The 19,474-nt window shown below is 35.6% G+C and overlaps 1 protein-coding gene across 1 annotated transcript in view; it reads right to left on the bottom strand.

Moving 5' to 3' along the window:
• LOC149816086 (uncharacterized) overlaps positions 1-19,474 on the bottom strand; it is a 55,355-nt gene that overhangs the window by 21,542 nt on the left and 14,339 nt on the right. Inside the window, exon 7 of the mRNA XM_089987609.1 lies at positions 45-90. Coding sequence (XP_089843735.1) covers positions 45-90 — 46 coding nt within the window. The remainder of the gene's footprint in view (positions 1-44; positions 91-19,474) is intronic.

The raw sequence follows: 19,474 nt of genomic DNA on the forward strand, positions 1-19,474 counted from the left end.
AAAGAAAAATAGGAAGAGAATACAATGAACAAGAAATAATTTACCCAAAATTAATAAATAAATCCCACCATCCTAATGAACCTACATCACCTGCATTATAATAAATCAACATTAGCTGTGTAAAGTAATAAAGCAGAGTGACATACACCCGTCTGATACAAATGACCTGCAAAAGCAAATATAAAAAGATCAAGGACTGGCTGCACAACTTTGACCCACTGATAGCAAGCACTCCAGTAGAGAAGAAATGTCTCCACTATAGAACATATTTTTTACTTCGCATGACATTTACACAACAATATCAAATGCATTCAGTAAAGGTAATTCATTCAAAAGAACACAAGACCTATGTAGTCAAAAGCGCTAGGCGGTGCCTAGTCAGTACACCCCTAAAAAGACGGACTAGGAGGAACTAGTCGGTACCCCAAAAAATATACATAAAAATATGTTTAATTCTTTTAGTAATAAGATGATTTAATTACACAAGTACAAAATTACACATGCTTTCACAAAATATATTAACATACATAACCAGAATATACATATATATAAATGTACACACAATATATATATATATACTTTTTTCAATTATTCATAACATATTCAGTATAATCAACAAAATATGCTTTCAACCTTTCACAGAAGCACAATAACACATACATATATAATATAAAATTGATACCTTTTAAGGTACCCACCTAGGAATTGCAAAGCCTATGCATTTTACTTATCCTAGACCGACTAGGCCGACTAATCAGTGCCTAGTTGGGGCTTTTGACTATATAGCACAAGACATTAGACAACTTTTACATATTGTCATAACATTTTCATGAGAAAGTCAGTTTTCTAACCTTTTGAACTTGAGATTTTCATGATTTTCCCATTTGGCCATTTCTTTTAGCATTTGCCAAAATTTACCAAGAAACACGAGTTCTAAATTCGCATCAGAAGCCATATTGCTGATATTATCCAGATCAGTCATTGTTAAGATAATTCATCTCCATAAAGTTGGTAACAAAATGATAAGACCATAATGTCCACACAATCCAAAGACACCTGCCTCACCAGAAATTAAGTACATAAGCCACAGAACTAAAAGGAATTATCAGAATAATTATGGTTCCAAATAGGCTACAGGGGCCACAGAAAGAAAAAAAATCCTGGCGCCTTGCCACGGGGAACACGTTCCTAAACGACCTCACTAATCTCATGTAACCAAAGGGTTTTTAGGCAGTGGCCTCTGGACAACAAAAGTTAATTGTCACATGAAAAAACATAAGTTTAAACTTCATTGAACTTCCTAAATTTTCCTCCCAAGTGTTTCATCCCTTAATTCTCCCTAAATTCAATCCATTGTTCACCTATTTTGAGATGCATTTTCTGATTTTAAGTAAATTATGAGTGGCAACTTTAATATGTAAGTTTATTTATGTTTTATGCAGTCCTCGAGTACCACAGGTCCTTAAAATATTACACTTTCAATATCTATGCCTAGAATTTGATTCCTTTTTTAAGCACAATAAACACTCTAACCTAGTCCTTCCTTGGCACATGCTTTCAAGTTGTTGCAACCAAGGTAACCAAAGAAGGAAGTGGATTCAAGAAGCAATGTGGTACGCAGGGGTCTATAAGCACATGTAAAATGGAAAGTGAAAAGTGATTAAGAAGCATTTATTAGCCTGCATATATTAAAAGGTCAAAGTTAATATAATATATGTTACTACTATTTCATCTAAAATTTATTAACTACATTTTTGTTTTGAACATAAAGTATATGTTAATATAACATTTTTTTAGACAAAAAATAAAGACCTTATATATTAATAGTATAAAATCAAAACAAGACCTTAAGCAGCAATACACATATCTAAAAAAAACTATTTGTTAATATCAAGGTTGTATGTATCGTACCGTATCGTATGATATGTATCATTACTATACAGAAAATTGATATGATACACACTCGTATCGCGTCTGTATCGTGCTATACGGGCTGTATCGTACGATACATACTTGATGAACTTTAAAAAGGGTGAAATCGTAATTTTTTTAGTTTTGGGTTTTAAAGACTTCTTGAAGGACGACTCTCTCATTTGTGTAGAAGCCATTAGAGAGGTATTCACGCACCCTAAGACCCATGAGAGCGATTTGAAGGTCGATCCATGTGCAAGAGAAGGCTTTTGTGGTTTATTTAAGAGTGCATTTCCACCATTTTTTATTCAAGGAAGTGGGTTAAGGTAAAAAAAAATCCTATTCTTTACTTCTTATTGAGCTTTTTTTAGAAAAGATGGGAGCAAATGATCTGGCATGGCCACTCGAATAATTAGTGAAAATCGATTAAAAATCAAGTACAACTATTATCATAATGTTATTTCGGGCGATATCTCTCGGTTGAAGCATCATTTAGCCGGGATACATCTAAATGTTGCATCCTGAACATCAAGGAATTTGTCAGATATCGTGAAATGGCAATGCTAACAATTACTTACTAGACAGAGAAAAAAACAAGAAAAACAGATGAATGAGCCAGAAATTGGGAATGTGCAGACCTGAAAGGACGAAGATGAGCTCTCTACTTTTGATTCTACAACACCCCAGTGTAGCATCAGAAGTGAAAAGTTCTGCAACAAAGGAGAAATGTGCGACTCGTACTAGTAGTAGTGTCACGGGAACAAAAAGAAGAGGAGAAAGAGTATAAGAAAGTTTTTCGAGAGGAAGTAGAACTAGAGGTTCTATTAAGAGTTTTTTTCCTCATAGGATTGCCCCTAGGGCGCAACCCAACATTAATACTGCTATAACTCCTCAATATTTATTGAAGCATGTGAATGTCGTGATTGTGAGATGGTCCTATGATGCCTGCATTCCTTTCAATGCGACAAATTCTTTTCATTTTGAGGCCATGACAGATGTCATAACCAGTATCGAGCCTGGATATAAAATGCTTTCATATCATACTCAGAGAAAAAAAATTTAGATGTTAATGTGAATAAAACGAAGGCATACTGTGATAAGATGAAGTAGTCATAGAGACAAACTGGGTGTAGCATCATTGCAGATGAGTGGACAGACAGAAAGTCAAGGACCTTGATAAATTTCTTTGTCTGTTGTCCTAAAGAAACTGCGTTTTTGAAGTCAATTGATCTGCCTGATAAACCCAAGATAGCAGATATATTGTTTAAAGTATTTTATCAGGTTATAGAAGAGGTTCAACCTCAAAATATTGTTCAATTTATTATTGATAATGTAACAAATAAATAATTGGTAGAAAATTATGGGTCATTCTTTTGGACCCAACATAGACCTCATGCTTGAGGATATCGACAACATGGATTAGATAAAAACATCCAGTTGAATGGTACCAAGAAGTTACTAAATTTATTTACAGTCATGCATGAATTTTGAACTTGATGAGAAAGTACACTAGTGATGCTAAGTTAATTCGTAGTGCAGTTATTAAAATTGCTACGAATTTTTTGACATTGCAAAGAATAGAAATGCATTGAAAAAAATGTTTTCATTAAATGAGTGAAATGCATATCCCCATACACAAAAAAGAAAGTCAGATATTGTATTCAGAAGTGAATTATGGGATTCATGTGTGAAGTTGTTGAGAATCACTGTACCTTTTGTGAAGGTGCTTCAATTGGTTGACAGTGAAGACAGACCAGCTATGAGTTATCTTTATGAGGCCATGTATAAGGCAAAAGAGGTTATTAGAGATAATTTAAATGGGAGAAAAAAATTGTACATCCCTACATGGAACATCAGTGAACATAACTAGATTGAGCAACTTTATCAACCTCTTCATGTTGTAGCATAATATTTAATAATGCATTTAGATACTCCCCTGCATTTAAAATGGACAGGGAAGTCAACAAAGGACTCTTGGATTGCATTAAAAGGTTGAACCCTAATTATGGCATTCAAGATCAAATTCATAAGAAAATGGGGATTCATGATAATGCATTATATGATATGGAGAACATCATTGATCATAGGTGGAATGGGCAACTTCATCAACATCTTCATGTTGCAACATATTATTTAAATCATGTATTTAGATATTCCCCTACATTTAAAATGGAACGGAAAATCAATAAAGGACTCTTGGATTGCATTGAAAGATTGAACCTTGATTATGGTATTCAAGATCAAATTCATAAGGAAATGGAGTTATAATAATATATTGTATAATATAGAGAGACCTGCAGCTGTGCAAAACCGTGTCACAATGCGTTAAGGTAATTTATTGTTTATTTTAATTTTAATTTCATATTGCTATTTAGTTATGATATTTTGTATGATTATATTTGTTATTGTCTTATTGATTTCTCATTTTCTTGTTTTTTTTTTAGACATTGGACCAGGTTTGGAAGCGATGTTCCAAACTTGAGAGCTTTTGTCATTCACATTCTTAGCAAAATGTGCAGTGAAAGTGGATGTGACAGAAATTGGAGCATCTTTAAGCAAATACATATAAAACAAAGAAATAGATTGGAGCACAAAATGCTCAATGACCTCATCTATGTTCGCTACAACTTACGGCTGAGTCTGAGACAAAAGTATATCAATTTATAAAGTTTATTTATCAGTTTTATGTGTTTATTTAATGTTTTTTATATCATACAAAACCCAACTAATTTTATTTTTTTCATATCATTTTTTTAGGCAAATAGAAAAGTTATCATCATGGAGGCACAAAGAGCAATTTGATCATATTAAGTTGGAAAATTTTGATTGATTGGATGCATGGGTTCAAGAAGAAAAAAACAATCTGAATGAAGAAGACATTCAATGGATAAACGTGGAAGGAACTCAGGACATAGATGATAAAGAGCCCACGTACATTGGAGATGATGTGAATGTCGAAGGAAGAGAAGAAGAAGAAAATGATGATGATATGATTGATGGTATATTTTTAAAAAACGTGGTTATTGTTTCACATATTATTTTTAAAAAACTTGGTTATGATGTCTTATGCACCTTATAGATACATAAATGCTTCATATGTGATTTTATAGTTGTATTTTGTACAATTCATCATTGTTTCATGTGTTATAATATTTTTAGAATTTTTACTATTTTTTCATGATTCTTTTTTATTTAAAAAAAATTATGATTCTTTTCGATACAAAACAATACGTATCTTATTTTAGACCTGACCGACACGGGTAACGATACGCACAACCTTGGTTAATACAGTGATACTACAGTTACTATTAAGCTAAGTCACATGGACTCGGCAAAGCAGGTGTTGCACCCGCGTCGATGTGACGCAAGTCGGGTGCACGTGCGAGTGAGGCACCCGGTGCGATCAACACGACCCTGGGTGCGGTCAACGCACCCACGGTCATTTTCGTTCATTTTTTTAATGTAAAAAAAAACATTTTATTGCCCGATCAAAAGAGGCTGCAAAAAATCCTCTCCTCTCCCGCGCAGCTCCGCTCTCTCGATCGCCTCCTCTCCTCTCGACGTCTCGCAGGGGGGGCCGACGCCACCTCCTCCTCTCCCTCATCGCAGATACCCTCTCGCTCTCTTGTTGGGTCGGCAGGGGAGGGGCCGAGCCCCCACCCCCCCTACTCCCTCTTGCTCTCTTGTTGGGTCGGCAGAGGAGGAGTCGAGCCCCCCGCTGCTCCCTCTCGCTCTCTTGTTGGGTTGACAGGGGAGGGGTTGAGCCCCCCCTCCCTCTCGCTCTCTTGTTGGGTCGGCAGGGGAGGGGTCGAGCCCCCCTCCCTGCTCTCTCTTATTTCAATGAAGGGGCCGAGCCCCCCACCCTGCTCTCTCTGATTTCAAGGGAGGGGTCGAGCCCCTCCCTGTTTTCGGTGGGGGAGGGGCTGAGCCCCCCACCCTGCTCCCTCTGATTTTAGGGGAGGGGGCGAGCCCCTTCCTGTTTTCGGCAGGAGAGGGGCCGAGACCCCGACCCTGCTCCCTCTGATTTCAGAGGAGGGCCTGAGCCCCCCCCCTGGACCCCCCGCCCGTTGAACTCGCAGCGGGACCCGCGTCGGAGGGGGGGAAGGCCCTGAACCCCCCAGTAAGGGCAAAAACCAAGGTTACCGAAAGCACCAATATAGTAGGGGAAGCGTGCTTCCCCGATACGCGTTTTGGAAGTGCGAAACGTGGTGCTTTCAAAATGCATGGGGAAGCGCATACCCCTTTAATGTGATACACTCACCCCTTTAATGGGGTGCGTGTACCCCTTTAATGGGGTGCATGTACCCCTTCAATGGGGTGCGTAAAGGGGTACACGCACCCCATTAAAGGGGTACGAAGGGGTGATTTTATAGCTTTATCCTTTTTTAAAACTTTTTTTCCAAAAAAAATTAAAAGAACGAGTTTTTTTAAAAGGGCAAAATAGAGATTTTGAAAAACCCATGAAAACAAAACCCGAAAGGGCTTTAGGGTTTTTTCACGCAGCTCAATCCGAGTCTCCTCCCTTCTCTCCTCTCTCTAGCAACCGATCGGCAGAACCCAGAATCCGGCGACCTTCACCGACGTTCGGCGACCTCCACCGACCGGCGATGAATCCATTCAGGTATGTACTCTCCTCTCTCCATCTCTTCTCTCTGTATCTCTCACGACCTCTCTCTCTCCATCTTTGTTCTCCCTTTCGTACCCCTTTAATGGGGCTCCAATAGTCTGGTAGGAGCAGCTAGTGCAGGTGGTGTGTGTTGGGACGTTGCAGGTTCAAAATCTAATGGTATAGTTGTATGACTGGTAGGGATTTGAGTCCTAACTAACCCCATCTTGCCTCTCAAAAAAAGTACCAACAGTGGCTCCGCGTGGTTGGTATGAGCTGTCAGTACACGTCTCTTTGTGGTGGAAAGTTGCTGGTTCAAAACCCAGTGGTACTTTGAAGTTCAAAATATTTTCTGTTTTAATATTTGGGTTTATTACATGCTAGATGTTAATATTGGTCAGAAAAGAAGGTAGAAAAGAAGGTATAGGACACACCAGTAGCACCAGCCCTTCCTGTTCGGTCAATCCGATGAACATAATCCTCTAGCAGCAACATCTGTGGCAATTAATACTGGAGATCTGCCAGCACGGAATTCATTCAGCACCCAATCTCTCTCACCTTAAGACTTGTCTCCATGAATAGCAGCTGCACGAAAGTCTCGTCCAATGCTACGAACAAGCTGGTCACATAACCTCTTTATTGAAAAGAAGATTATGTTTTCTGTCTAATTGCTTTATTTGTCTTTATTTATTATTTTGTTGAGAAATATGTCTTGACTCTTGTCCTGAGAATGCAAAACATACTAATGCATGCTATATACTTTCACGATCAATGTTGTGTCTATTAATATGTTTTTTGTTCAGAAATTAACGTGTGATTTTTGTAATCTATAACATCCTAATGGATCTGTTTCTTGTTTGATAATTTAGCTTAGCTTTATAGATTATACCTTTGACTAATAACATAGTTTCAACTTTCATCAGCCTTTTACATGTCCAATCCTCTCTCTCTTAGATAAAAAAATCATTTTTTTGTAAATTTGTGCACATGTTTTATGCTACTATATACTATATATTAATGTGCATACATTTTTGTATATAAGCAATGATTTGTGTTCTTAAATGATTTCTATATTTTTATGATGCAGGTATATTTGCCTGTTTTTTGCTTCATTAATGACCATCACAAGCTATGATCACGATAATTATGATGACGATGATGATTCTTTATACAACTTGGAGCATGAATCGTCTACTGGTATTGGGAATGACAATGCAAGAAAGGGCAAGAGGTCTTCTAATTGTCCATATCAGTTTGAGAATAGAAACGAAAATTGTTTTGATGAAGAAGAATATGACTTGGATGACTATTATTCTGAAGATGACCAAGATGATGAACCACCTAGCATGCATAAAATAACAGTGCTATGGTGTCATGTATTGAAATAAAAGAAGAGTGTACAAGGAAAGCAAGGTGGAACCCTGGTTTTTATGTGCAGGCACTGCAAAAATATTTATCATGTGTTATATACTCGAGTTTTTGCATATCTCATGGGATCTCCAAAGGGACAAAGTGTTGGGATTGCCTTTTGTCTTATAGTTACAAAAAATGCAGAATTGACAAGGAAAATTAAGAGGCAAGTTCGACGAGTGAAGGTTTCATCAAGTACATTTGAGTTGAGGAGATCAATAATTGATAAACCGAGAACGCCTATTAGTATGACTACATCATCTAGTGGAAGCCGAAAAACAGTTGATATTCGTGATACCTTTAAAAAGATAGAAAGAGATGATGTAGATCACAAAATTATCAAATGTTTGTGTGCAAATGGCATACCATTCAACGTGCTTAGATCATCATATTGGGAAGATATGATATCTGCAGTTAGTAAAGTGCTCGGATATAAACCCCCATCATATGAAAAAGCGCGAACAACGTTGCTTGACAGTGAGAAAGAGTGTGTTCACAGGGAGTTAAATGAATTTTGAGAAAAGTTTGAGGAGTTTTGAGTTTTCATTATCTCAGACGATTGGACAAATATCAAGAACAAACACTTGATAAATATACTTGCATCAAACTGTTTTGGCTTGATGTTCTTATATGCAAGCGATTTTTCTAATGTGCAACAGTCAGCTGCAAACATTGCCAAATTTTTTAAGACGGGATTTAAACTTGTGGGGCCTTCTAATGTAGTGCAACTGATTACAGACAATGCATCAAATTGCAAGTTAGCAGGTGAAGAATTAAAACAAACATATAAGTATATTTTTTGGTTACCTTTTATTGTGCAAACACTTAATTTGGTCTTTAAGGATTTGGCACATGAGTTTCATTGGTTGGGAGAAACATATTTGCAGAGTAAAAAAATTGTGAATTATATCACAAATCATTCAAAAGAATTAACAATCTTTAAAAGCAATGAAAAATCAGAGTTAATAAAGATTGCAAAAACAAAGTTTGCTTCACATTATACTACTTTGAAACGTTTGCTTGATGTGAGGGAGGGCTTGAGGCTCACAGTAATTTCAGATAGATAGAGCGATTAGAAGCAATCATGCACGGATGAAACTATAAAAAAAAAGAGTTGTTACAACATAAACAACTGTTCTTGATGAAGAATATTGAGATTTTGTACGTTTAGCATTATTGATTACAAAACCCACATATAAGATGATTAAATTTTGTGATCAAGAAGGCCCTATAATTGGTGAAGTGTATCAAGGCATAGACAATATGTTGAAAAAAATCAAAGACAATCTAAAAGGACAACCAGATTTATATGAAAAGATTTATAAGATTGTCTCAGATAGATATGATAGAATGAATGTACCTCTCCATAGTCTAGCCCACATGCTTACTCCAAAATATTACGAGTCAGAGTATCTCAAGATCCTAGCAGTAGGAGGGGACAAACGAGTTTCTCCTGGTAAAAATTTTATTGTATCTATTTAATAAAGTTTAAAGTTTAATGATTTAATTATTTTATTATTTCAATTGCGTTTTCTTGTTATAGTTATTAAACCTTTTTTTTTACAGAAAAGGATAATGATATCTTAGACGGTGCAATGCTCGCGCTTGAAGTCATATCTGTTGGAAATGAAGAGCTATATACACTTTATAGGTCACAACTTGTGGCTTTTGCATCAAAAAGTGAAAGATTTAACCGAAATGTAGCAAAAATAGATGCATTGAATCCTACAACGTCGATGCTTAATTGGTGGCATTTTTATGGTAGTGATACATCTGAGTTGAGAGCATTAGCCATTAAGGTTTTATCTCAACCTATTAGCACATCTTCTGCAGAAAGAGTGTGGAGCACCTACAGTTATATTCACAATGTTAAAAGAAATAGGCTCAATGTGAAATGAAATGAAGATCTTTAAAACACGAACTAAGATCCGTAAGAAAGAGTGTCTTAAAAGGACACTTAAGCATAACCCTTAAAAGTGTATAAAAAGAAACAAAAAAAGAATAAAATATATTCTTTATTAAAGTTGGAGAACCTAATGCTTAAGAAGCATTGGAATACTTTTATAAGAGGCGCTGCACCCCTATATATACAAGTTTGAAAAAGGAAAGAAGAGGAGAGCTCTTAAGGAGCTCTCCTTATAGCCGTTGGAATGGTCCAACAGATAGAAATGTAACCGTTAGACCATTCCATCAGTTACCTTTCTAGTTAAGTTCCAAGTGGAACTTAACTAGATAAGGTTAGTCTAGTTCTATTAGAACTAGACACTAAAAAACACAAAAAATAAATACAAAATAAATACAAAAAAATAAAATAAAATTACAGAAAAATATAAATATAATAATAATATTTATATTATTATTATATTTATATGTTTTACATTTTAACACTCCCCCTCAAACTTACGGTACAATGAGCGAAAGTTTGTCTAAAAGGAAGTGAAAACGAGGAGCAGCGAGAGGCTTTGTAAAGAAATCAGCTAACTGATATTTTGAAGTAACATATGGCAGATCAATTGTCCCATGTAGATATTCCTCTCTGACGTAATGACAATCCATTTTGATGTGTTTGGTGCATTCGTGGAATGTTTTGTTACTTGCAATGTAGATCGCACTTTTGTTGTCACAACACATTTGTGAAGCTTTTGTTGCTTCAGCTCCCATGTCAACAAGCAGACGTCAGAGCCAAACTACTTTCATGGTCGTGGTTGTCATGGCGCTGTATTCAGCTTTGGTGGATGACAGAGAGACCTTCTGTTGCTTTTTATACCTCCACGAGATTATGATTCACCTAAGAAGACACAAAAACCAGTGGTGTCTGTCATTGGGATCACCTCCTCAATCAGCATCAATATATGCAATTAAATCAAGAGAAGAGGAGGAAGACAAGAAAAGTCCCCGTGAAAAAGAGGACTGGATGTATCTGATAATACGCATGACTGCTCTCATATGAATAGAGGTGGGAGCGTACTGAAACTGACTTGTTGTGTGAATAACATGTGTTATGTCTGGTCTGGTAATAGATAGGTAGGAAAGTGCCCCGACAAGTTGTCTCTAAGGGGTAGGATATGCAAGAAGTTCTCCATCATCAACCTTCATTTTAACATTGACAATTTCTGGAGTGTCTACTTTCTTGTCATCAGTAATATCAGACCTGAAAACAATGTCAAAAGCAAATTTAGTTTGGGACAATAAGTATCCTCTAGGAGAATAGGCAACTTCAATGCCTAAAAAAAATCTCAATAAGCCTAAATCAGTCATTTCAAAGTGAGATTTAAGAAGTGTTTTGATCGTTTCAACTCCCTGTTTATCGCTTCCGGTGATGATCATATCATCCACATAGAAAAGAAGCACAATGATTTCTGCATCAGAATTCTTAATAAACAAAGCAGTGTCAGTTAAACAAAATTGAACCCAATATCAATCATAACACCACTAAACCTATCATACCAAGCTTTTGGTGCTTGTTTAAGTCCATAAAGAGCTTTTTTTAAGCGGACTTTACCCTTAGGAATATTGAGACCTGGAGGGGGTTTTATGTATACTTCTTCAACTAACTTTCCATTTAGAAATGCATTTTTGACATCCATTTGAAAGATGGATCATTTCTTGAGGGAGGCTAAGGCAATTAAGGTTCTGACTGTTGTCATATGAGCTACAGGGGCAAAGGTTTATTCATAATCAATGTCATATTCTTGAGCATACCCTTTGGCTACTAATCGGGCTTTATATCTTTCAAGAGTGCCATCACTCTTGGTTTTAATTTTATAAACTCAACAACATCCTATAGTCTTCTTGCCTGGAGGAAGATCTTGAATATTCCATATAGAAGCCTTTTCGAGTGCATCTAATTAAGCTTTCATGACTTCTAGCCATTTGACATCATTTTTTGCTTGAAGATATGTAGATGGTTCTTCGTATGAGTGAATTAATGCAATGACTGCCATATACGTAGGTGAGGACTCGTATGACACAAACTTTCCAGGAGGCCTCAAGACTCGGGATGACCGTCTAGTTGGAATGTCAAAATATCTTTCAAGTGCACATTGAAGATTAGGCTCTCGTCGCCTAGAATACTGTATACTAGTGTTTATGAACTTCTTCATTGTCAATATTATGATCAAGATCAATAATTCTTTGATCATTAACAAAGTTATAGTCAAGATCATATTCATTAGATTTTGATGTTAGATCTAACAAAAAAGAGTACTCAATGACTTCCTTTTGTTTTTCAAAGTCAAAAAAGCTCTCCTTTTCGAGAAAGGAAACATTTCTAGACACATATAATCTATTATTTTTGAGGTCAAAACACCTATAACCTTTTTTATTTTCAGCATACCCTAAAAAGGCACAGGGAATCGCACGATGAGAAAGTTTATCATTTTTGTCGGTAAATATGAAACACTTGCATCCAAATATTCTCAGTCTAGAGTAATCTGGAGAAACGTTCATAAGTTTTTCAATGGGAGTTATATTTTGCAAAGAAGAGGATGGCATTATATTAATCAGATAGGTGGCAGTTAAGGCAACTTCTGCCCAAAATTCTTTCTGGACTTGATTTGCTATTAATAAAGCCCTAGTAGTTTCCATAATATGGCGATGTTTACGTTCTGCCAGCCCATTTTGTTGAGGTGTGTATGGACATGACCTTTGATGTGTGATGCCATGTAAATTAAGATAATTTTTAAAATCTGTGGATAAAAATTCTTCCCCTGAATCTGTGCGAAAAATAGTAATATCATTTTGAAACTTGTTTTTAACCATATTATGAAATGTTTGAAAGTACGAAAATACTTCAAACTTATGTTTAAGAAAGTAAATCCATGTATGTCGGGAAAAATCATCGACAAAAATAACGTAATAAGCAAGTTCTCCTTTAGAAATTACTGGTGCAGGACCCCAAACGTCCGAGTGTACTAATTCAAGTGGTCTTGACGAGATAAAAGTTCTGTTCTGAAATGGTAATCTTTTCATTTTGCCAAGAATACAATCTTTACAATCAAATGATTCAGAGTTACAAAATTTCCCTAGATTTGGAAAATGTGTGGATGACCAAGTCTATTATGCCACAGTTCCAACTTAATTTTCTGAATGTTATAGCAAAAGACATTCTTCGGCATTTCCAAAAAATTCATGTAATAGAGTCCTCCTCTATGGTCTTCCCTAATCAGCTTTCCTGACTGGCGATCCTGAACCCAGCAACCATGAGAAGAAAAGGAAATATTACATCCATAATCAGATATTTGAGATAAAGATAAAAGATTTAAATTTAATTTAGAAATATATCTAACGTCTGGGATAGAAAATTTTTTAGTTTTATGAATTTTTTCAAAATTTCATATTCCTTCTATTTCAAGAGAAGTCATATGGAAAGAAGCACCGGAGTCAAGGAGCCAAAAAAAGTACCTAGATAGAAAAAAGATGAGGCAGCTGCGCCAGTTGAAGCTTCAGATGAAGAGGAGGCTCCTTTGATGAGAGGTTGGAGAATCTCTATTAGTTGAGCTATGGAAAGTGGTGCATCCTGATATTTGGGCTCCGATCGAGCAATCAAGCTCTTTTCTCTCTCAACTCCTTAAGCTTGGGACATTGTAGCCTGTAGTGTCCAGGTTCATGACAATGATGGCAAATAACCTTTTTCTTGTCATAGTCACCACTTTATCGGTTAAAATGAGGAGGTCTATAAGATCGTACATGATTCCCCGGTCTAGATACAGCTAGCACAGAATCATCTTCCGTCTTTGGAGTATTCTTCTTGATTTTGTTTTCCTCCATAGTTAATTCCTCTATAGTATCGACAATAGAGGAAACTTTTTCCCGATGAAGAAGGGTCGACTTAGTCGACTCGAATTCTGGTCTTAGACCGTTTACAAATTGATAAAAGTGCTCCATGTCAAGTTGCTTTTGTCGGAGCTCAATGTCCTCGGGACAATGCCATTTTGGCTCTAAAATAACCAATTCACCCCAAAGTTCTGATAGTTCATTATAGTATTCATGTATAGTTTTATCACCTTGGGTCATTGATCTCTCTTTCTTGAAGATTGCACACATGTGTAATATCTTTTAGGGAATACATATTCTTGAGATATTCCCATGCCTTATCGGCATGCTCAAATTTGGCGAGACTAGAGCATTTCTTTATGTCAACACTACTAATTAGCCATGACATAATTTTAGCATGCGTTATTCGCCATTCCTTCCAACTTTTTCCAAAGTTGGCTAAGGCTTTGATTTTCTCCTCTTTGGTTAAGAGAATTTCTTTATCACCTTCCATTTTGGTGAGGACAAGTTTAGGTTCCGAATCAGAACCATCTACTATAACCAATATCCTTTTCCCCATATGTGGTGCTTCATTATTGAAGCCCACATTACATGATTAGTGTCATTTAGCTTCATGGGTATGATGGTGATTTTATCTTGATCATTCATCTTTTATAAAGGTGATAAAAGGAGAAAGAAAAAGAAATAAAGAGGAAGAGAGGGTAAAAGAGAACAAACACAAGATTTTGAGGCAACGAGCCTTCCTCTTTTCTCCTTCCTTCAAAGGGAGCTTCAAAGAACCCAACCAAGGTGATAAAACACCTTTGTAAGCTTGGCACAGAAAACGAGGCAAGAAGTTCTCACGACGTAGGATGAACCTTGCTCTGATACCATGAAATGAAATGAGGATCTTCAAAACACGAACTAAGATCCGTAAGAAAGAGTGTCTTAAAAAGACACTTAAGCATAACCCTTAAAAGGGTATAAAAGGAAACAAAAAAAGAATAAAATATATTCTTTATTGAAGCTGGAGAACCTAATTCTTAAGAAGCATTCGAATACTTTTACAAGAGGGGTTGCACCCCTATATATACAAGTTTGAAAAGGGAAGAAGAGGAGAGCTCTTAAGGAGCTCTCCCGTTGGAATGGTCCAACAGTTAGAAATGTAACCGTTGGACCATTCCAACAGTTACCTTTCTAGTTAAGTTCCAAGTGGAACTTGGAACTTAACTAGATAAGGTTAGTCTAGTTCTAATAGTTCTATTAGAACTAGACACTTAAATACAGAAAAATATAAATAATATAATAATATTTATATTATTATTATATCTATATGTTTTACATTTTAACACAATGAAGATCGTGTTGATATTTTGGTGTATATTCATTCCAATATTCGATTGATTGACAGGTATAATTAAACTGTATTGTACTTTTGTTTTGATATTTTTTTTCTTTTTTTTATCATTGATTGTTTATTAGCATTCATATTTTATATTCTTGTTATAAAAATGTGCAACAATCGCTACAAAGAAGGACCTAGTCGAAAATGGGATATCAATCCAGAACTTACTATTGTAGAAGAAAACATGTTGAGATCAGAGGACATGCGTTGGAGATATTTAGATAATAGTGCACAACAATCAAACACTATTTCTAAATCCAAACCCAAAGATGTACAACCAAGAGCTCCATTACCTCCAATAATCATACGTATAAATGAAGTTGAAAAGGATACAAATCAATCCAACAGAGCTAGCAGAACTTCAGATATACAAGAGCGACCATCAGTTCCTCAAGGCCGGATTGATCGTTTCTTTAGCAGAAGACCTAGGCAAGGTATGTTGATCACTTGATCTTGTGTTTTTTAATTTTACTTTTTTCTATATATGTATTTTTTATATTTTAAATTATGGTTTTTGAACATTTTAATTTTTTAACATATTCATTATAAAAAATGAAGAAAAAAGTAGAAGGCATGGTCATAGAGGACAAGAAGTGCGTGATGATGCAGAAAGTTCTCGATCTATTGTTGACTTAAAGGGGAAGAGAAAGATGACAGATTAATGAACTATTGAATTCTTAATTATTTTTTTGATGATGTGGTTGGAGCAGTCCAACTTAGAAACTTTTATGTTACTTTTTTTGTCATGGTCTTGTAATATTTTATTGGTTTGATATGTACTTTTATTTTAAACCTTGCATGATGAAGTGAAGTGAATTATATTAATTTTAAGTGTCTAGTATAGAACTTTATAGCTTATAATTTACAGATAGAACTTTATAGCTTAAAATTTTAACCATATCTCTATGTAAACTTTGAGTTTATTGATTTCTCATTTTCTATATTATAGATATCACAAGATTTACATCAATCAAGTCATTTGATTCTTTCATTGAAAAATGTATGCTTTTTAATCAAATTTATTAGTTTTCTTAATGCATTATTTAATGTTTGCATGCATTTATTAAATGGTTGCAACAGGAATATAAATTATGATCTTCTTTTGATTATTTTTTTTAAATGATTGAAAGTTGCAAATGATGCATTTGTTAGATAATTGCAACTTATATTATTTATTGTCTTAGATACATGTTTTATTTTGTCAATGATGGCATAAATCTTATTTTTTGATAAAATAAAAATATATAATTACATTTTTGCTTCCCTTTCTATTCTTATTCGCTTCTCATTTGAATCCTATGTCGCTTCCTTCTTCGCTTCTTAGGTCGCTTCTGATTCGCTTCTTAGGTCGCTTTCGAGACACTTCATAGGTCGCTTCCGAAACGCTTCCCAATTCCTAACTAAGTTGTCTTGCGCTTCCCACTTCCTAAAATTTTATAAGTGCCTCGCTTCCTGCTTACGCTTCCCGCTCCCGCTTCCTCGACCGACAACTCTGGCAAAAACTCTGAATCAGGCTCCACAACTCATCATTGAACTCGATATTATAAATCTTGATTGTCTGCATAATTGATTTTAATATAATTTTTTTTGTGTTTTCAGGACAAAAAAGACGAATAAAGGGAAAGAACTTGCGTCATCTTCATCCCCATATGTGAGTTCTGCTGCTAGTTTTGTTGATAGTTGTAGTGGGAGTGATGATGTAGGGTTATTATGGGTACATGTAGATAAGCTTGCAAAAACTGGAGAAGGAGATGGTGGAAACAAGAGATTTTGATGCAAGCTCTGTGAAAGAGATTTTGTTGGATCTTACACAAGAATGAAGACTCATTTGTTGAAGATACTAGGATATAGCATTTCAGGATGCAGAAAAGTTGATGAGGCAATGTGAAGATAATACAAGAAAATACAAGAAGAATATGAGAAGAGAAAGACAATGAGTGATTCTTGTGCAATTAGAGTGTCATTTAGAAGCCACCAAGAAGATGCTAGAAAAAAAAAGTCAATATAGGAGGTAGAGGAACGATACAAGCAACATTCAATACATATGGAAGGGAGGATATGAATAGAAAAGTAGAGAGGTCTTTTTATTCTAGTTCACTCCCATTTAATGTGGCTATAAATCCTTATTGAAAGGATTTAGTAACATCTTTGGCAAATTGTAATTTGAGTGGCTATGTGCCTTCAAGCTCAGAAAAATATGAACCACACTTCTTGCAGAAAAGATGAAAGATATGGAGAGGTTGCTGGAGATTAAAAAATATTCATGGGAGCAAAATGGAGTTTCTATTGTTTCTGATGGATGAACAAATATTTAAAGGCGTCCACTGATCAATTTCATTGTTTGTTCGCTTAGTGACCCAATATTCTTGAAAGCAGTTGATGCATCTGGGGAATATAAATATGTGGAGTATTTGAAGGGATTGTTTATAGAAGTCATAAAAGAAGTGGATGATCAGAAAGTGGTACAAATCATTACAGACAACGCTTCAGTTTGTAAAAGTGCAGCATTGAGTTTGGAGAGTTAGTACCCTCGTATATTTTGAACTCCCTGTGTAACACAGCTTAAATTTGGCTTTAAAGAGCATCTGCAACCCTAAAGAAGAAGAAAATTCACAAGCATATGATTTATGTTCATGGATTGAAGATTTAGAAAGAAATGTCAAAAGCATTAGGAATTTTGTTGTCAACCACCATCGTACTAATGCTATATTTAATAGGCATTCTGACCTGAAATTGTTGAAGGTCACAGAAACATGTTTTGCGCCCATCATTAAGATAGTGAAGAGGATTAAAAAAGTGAAGAATGCTTTGGTTAACATAGTGACAGATGAAAATTGGACATTCTATCGTATTGATGATAATATCAAGGCTCAAGAAATTAATAAATTCATTTTTGATGATGAGTTTTGGGAAAGAGTGATATACTTCATTCAATTTACGCAACCTATTTGGTTTCGTTAAGAGAAATTGATAAGGATGAGCACATGCTTCACAGAGTTTATGAAATGTGAGATAATATGATTAAAAAAATACAAACTATAGTTTTCAAGCATGAAGAAAAAAATCCTGCATTGGATGATTCAGAATTTTTTAACCATATTCATTCAATTTTAGTTTAGCCACTTGGAACATAGGGTCTTTAACTGGTAAGTTGGTAGAGTTAGTAGATGTTATGTGTAGGAGAAAGATTGATATTTTATGTCTTCAAGAGACCAAATGGGTAGGTGAGAAAGCTAAAGTGATAGAACCTTGGGGATATAAGATTTGGTATACAGGAATAAATAGGAATAGGAATGGAGTAGGGATTGTTATGAGTCGTCAGTTTATAGATAATGTAGTTGAGGTCCGTAGGAAGGGTGATAGAATTTTACTTATTAAATTAGTATTAGGTACGGATATTATTAATATTATTAGTGTTTATGCACCTCAAGTAGGTTTAGATGATTCCATTAAGCATCAATTTTGGGAAGATTTAGATGGAGTAGTACAAGAGACATCTTATGGAGAAAAGCTTTTCATCGGCGGTGACCTTAATGGACATGTAGGCATTAGTAGGGATGGATTTGAGAATATCCATGGAGGCTATGGTATAGGAGAAAGAAATGAAAGTGGAGAAAGGATTTTAGATTTTTGTTTGTCCTATGATATGATCTTAGCAAACACTTGGTTTAGGAAGAGGGAGTCTCACCTAGTAACATTTAAAAGTGGGGTTAATACGAGTCAGATAGATTTTTTCCTACTTAGAAAGAGAGATAGGGGTTGTTGCATCGATTGTAAGGTTATACCAGGAGAAAGTGTAGCTACACAACATAGAGTCTTAATTTTAGATCTTAGAATTAGACAATGCCGCAAAAGGGATAGACATAGGATAGATCCTAGAATTAAGTGGTGGGCACTGAAAGGAGCTAAACAAGGAATGTTTGTAGAGCAGGTAGTTAAGGAAGTTGATTGGTGTCTCGAGGAGGATTCAGAATCAATGTGGAATAAGATAGCGGGTGGTATGAGAAAAGTAGCTAAGGAGGTATTGGGTGAGTCTAAAGGCGGTGCACCACTAGGTACATCATGGTGGAACGAGGATGTCAAATTAGCTATTAAGGTTAAAAGAGAGTGTTATAGAAATCTAAGTAAGAGTCATGATAATGAGAATTTGGAGAAGTATATGATAGCAAAGAAGGAAGCTAAAAAAGTTGTTCGAAACGCGAGGGCTAAGGTATATAAGGAGGTTTATGACAAGTTGGATACCAAAGAAGGCGAGAAGGATATTTATAGGCTTGCAAAGATGAGAGATAGGAAATCGAAGGATTTGGGTATGGTTAGATGTATCAAAGATGAAACGCAAAGGGTTTTAGTCAAAGATGAGGAGATTAAGGAGAGATGGAAAGATTATT

Source organism: Nuphar pumila, chromosome 14, assembly GCF_984573655.1.
Source record: "Nuphar pumila chromosome 14, dmNupPumi1.hap1.1, whole genome shotgun sequence".
In the NCBI taxonomy this organism is placed as follows: domain Eukaryota; kingdom Viridiplantae; phylum Streptophyta; class Magnoliopsida; order Nymphaeales; family Nymphaeaceae; genus Nuphar; species Nuphar pumila.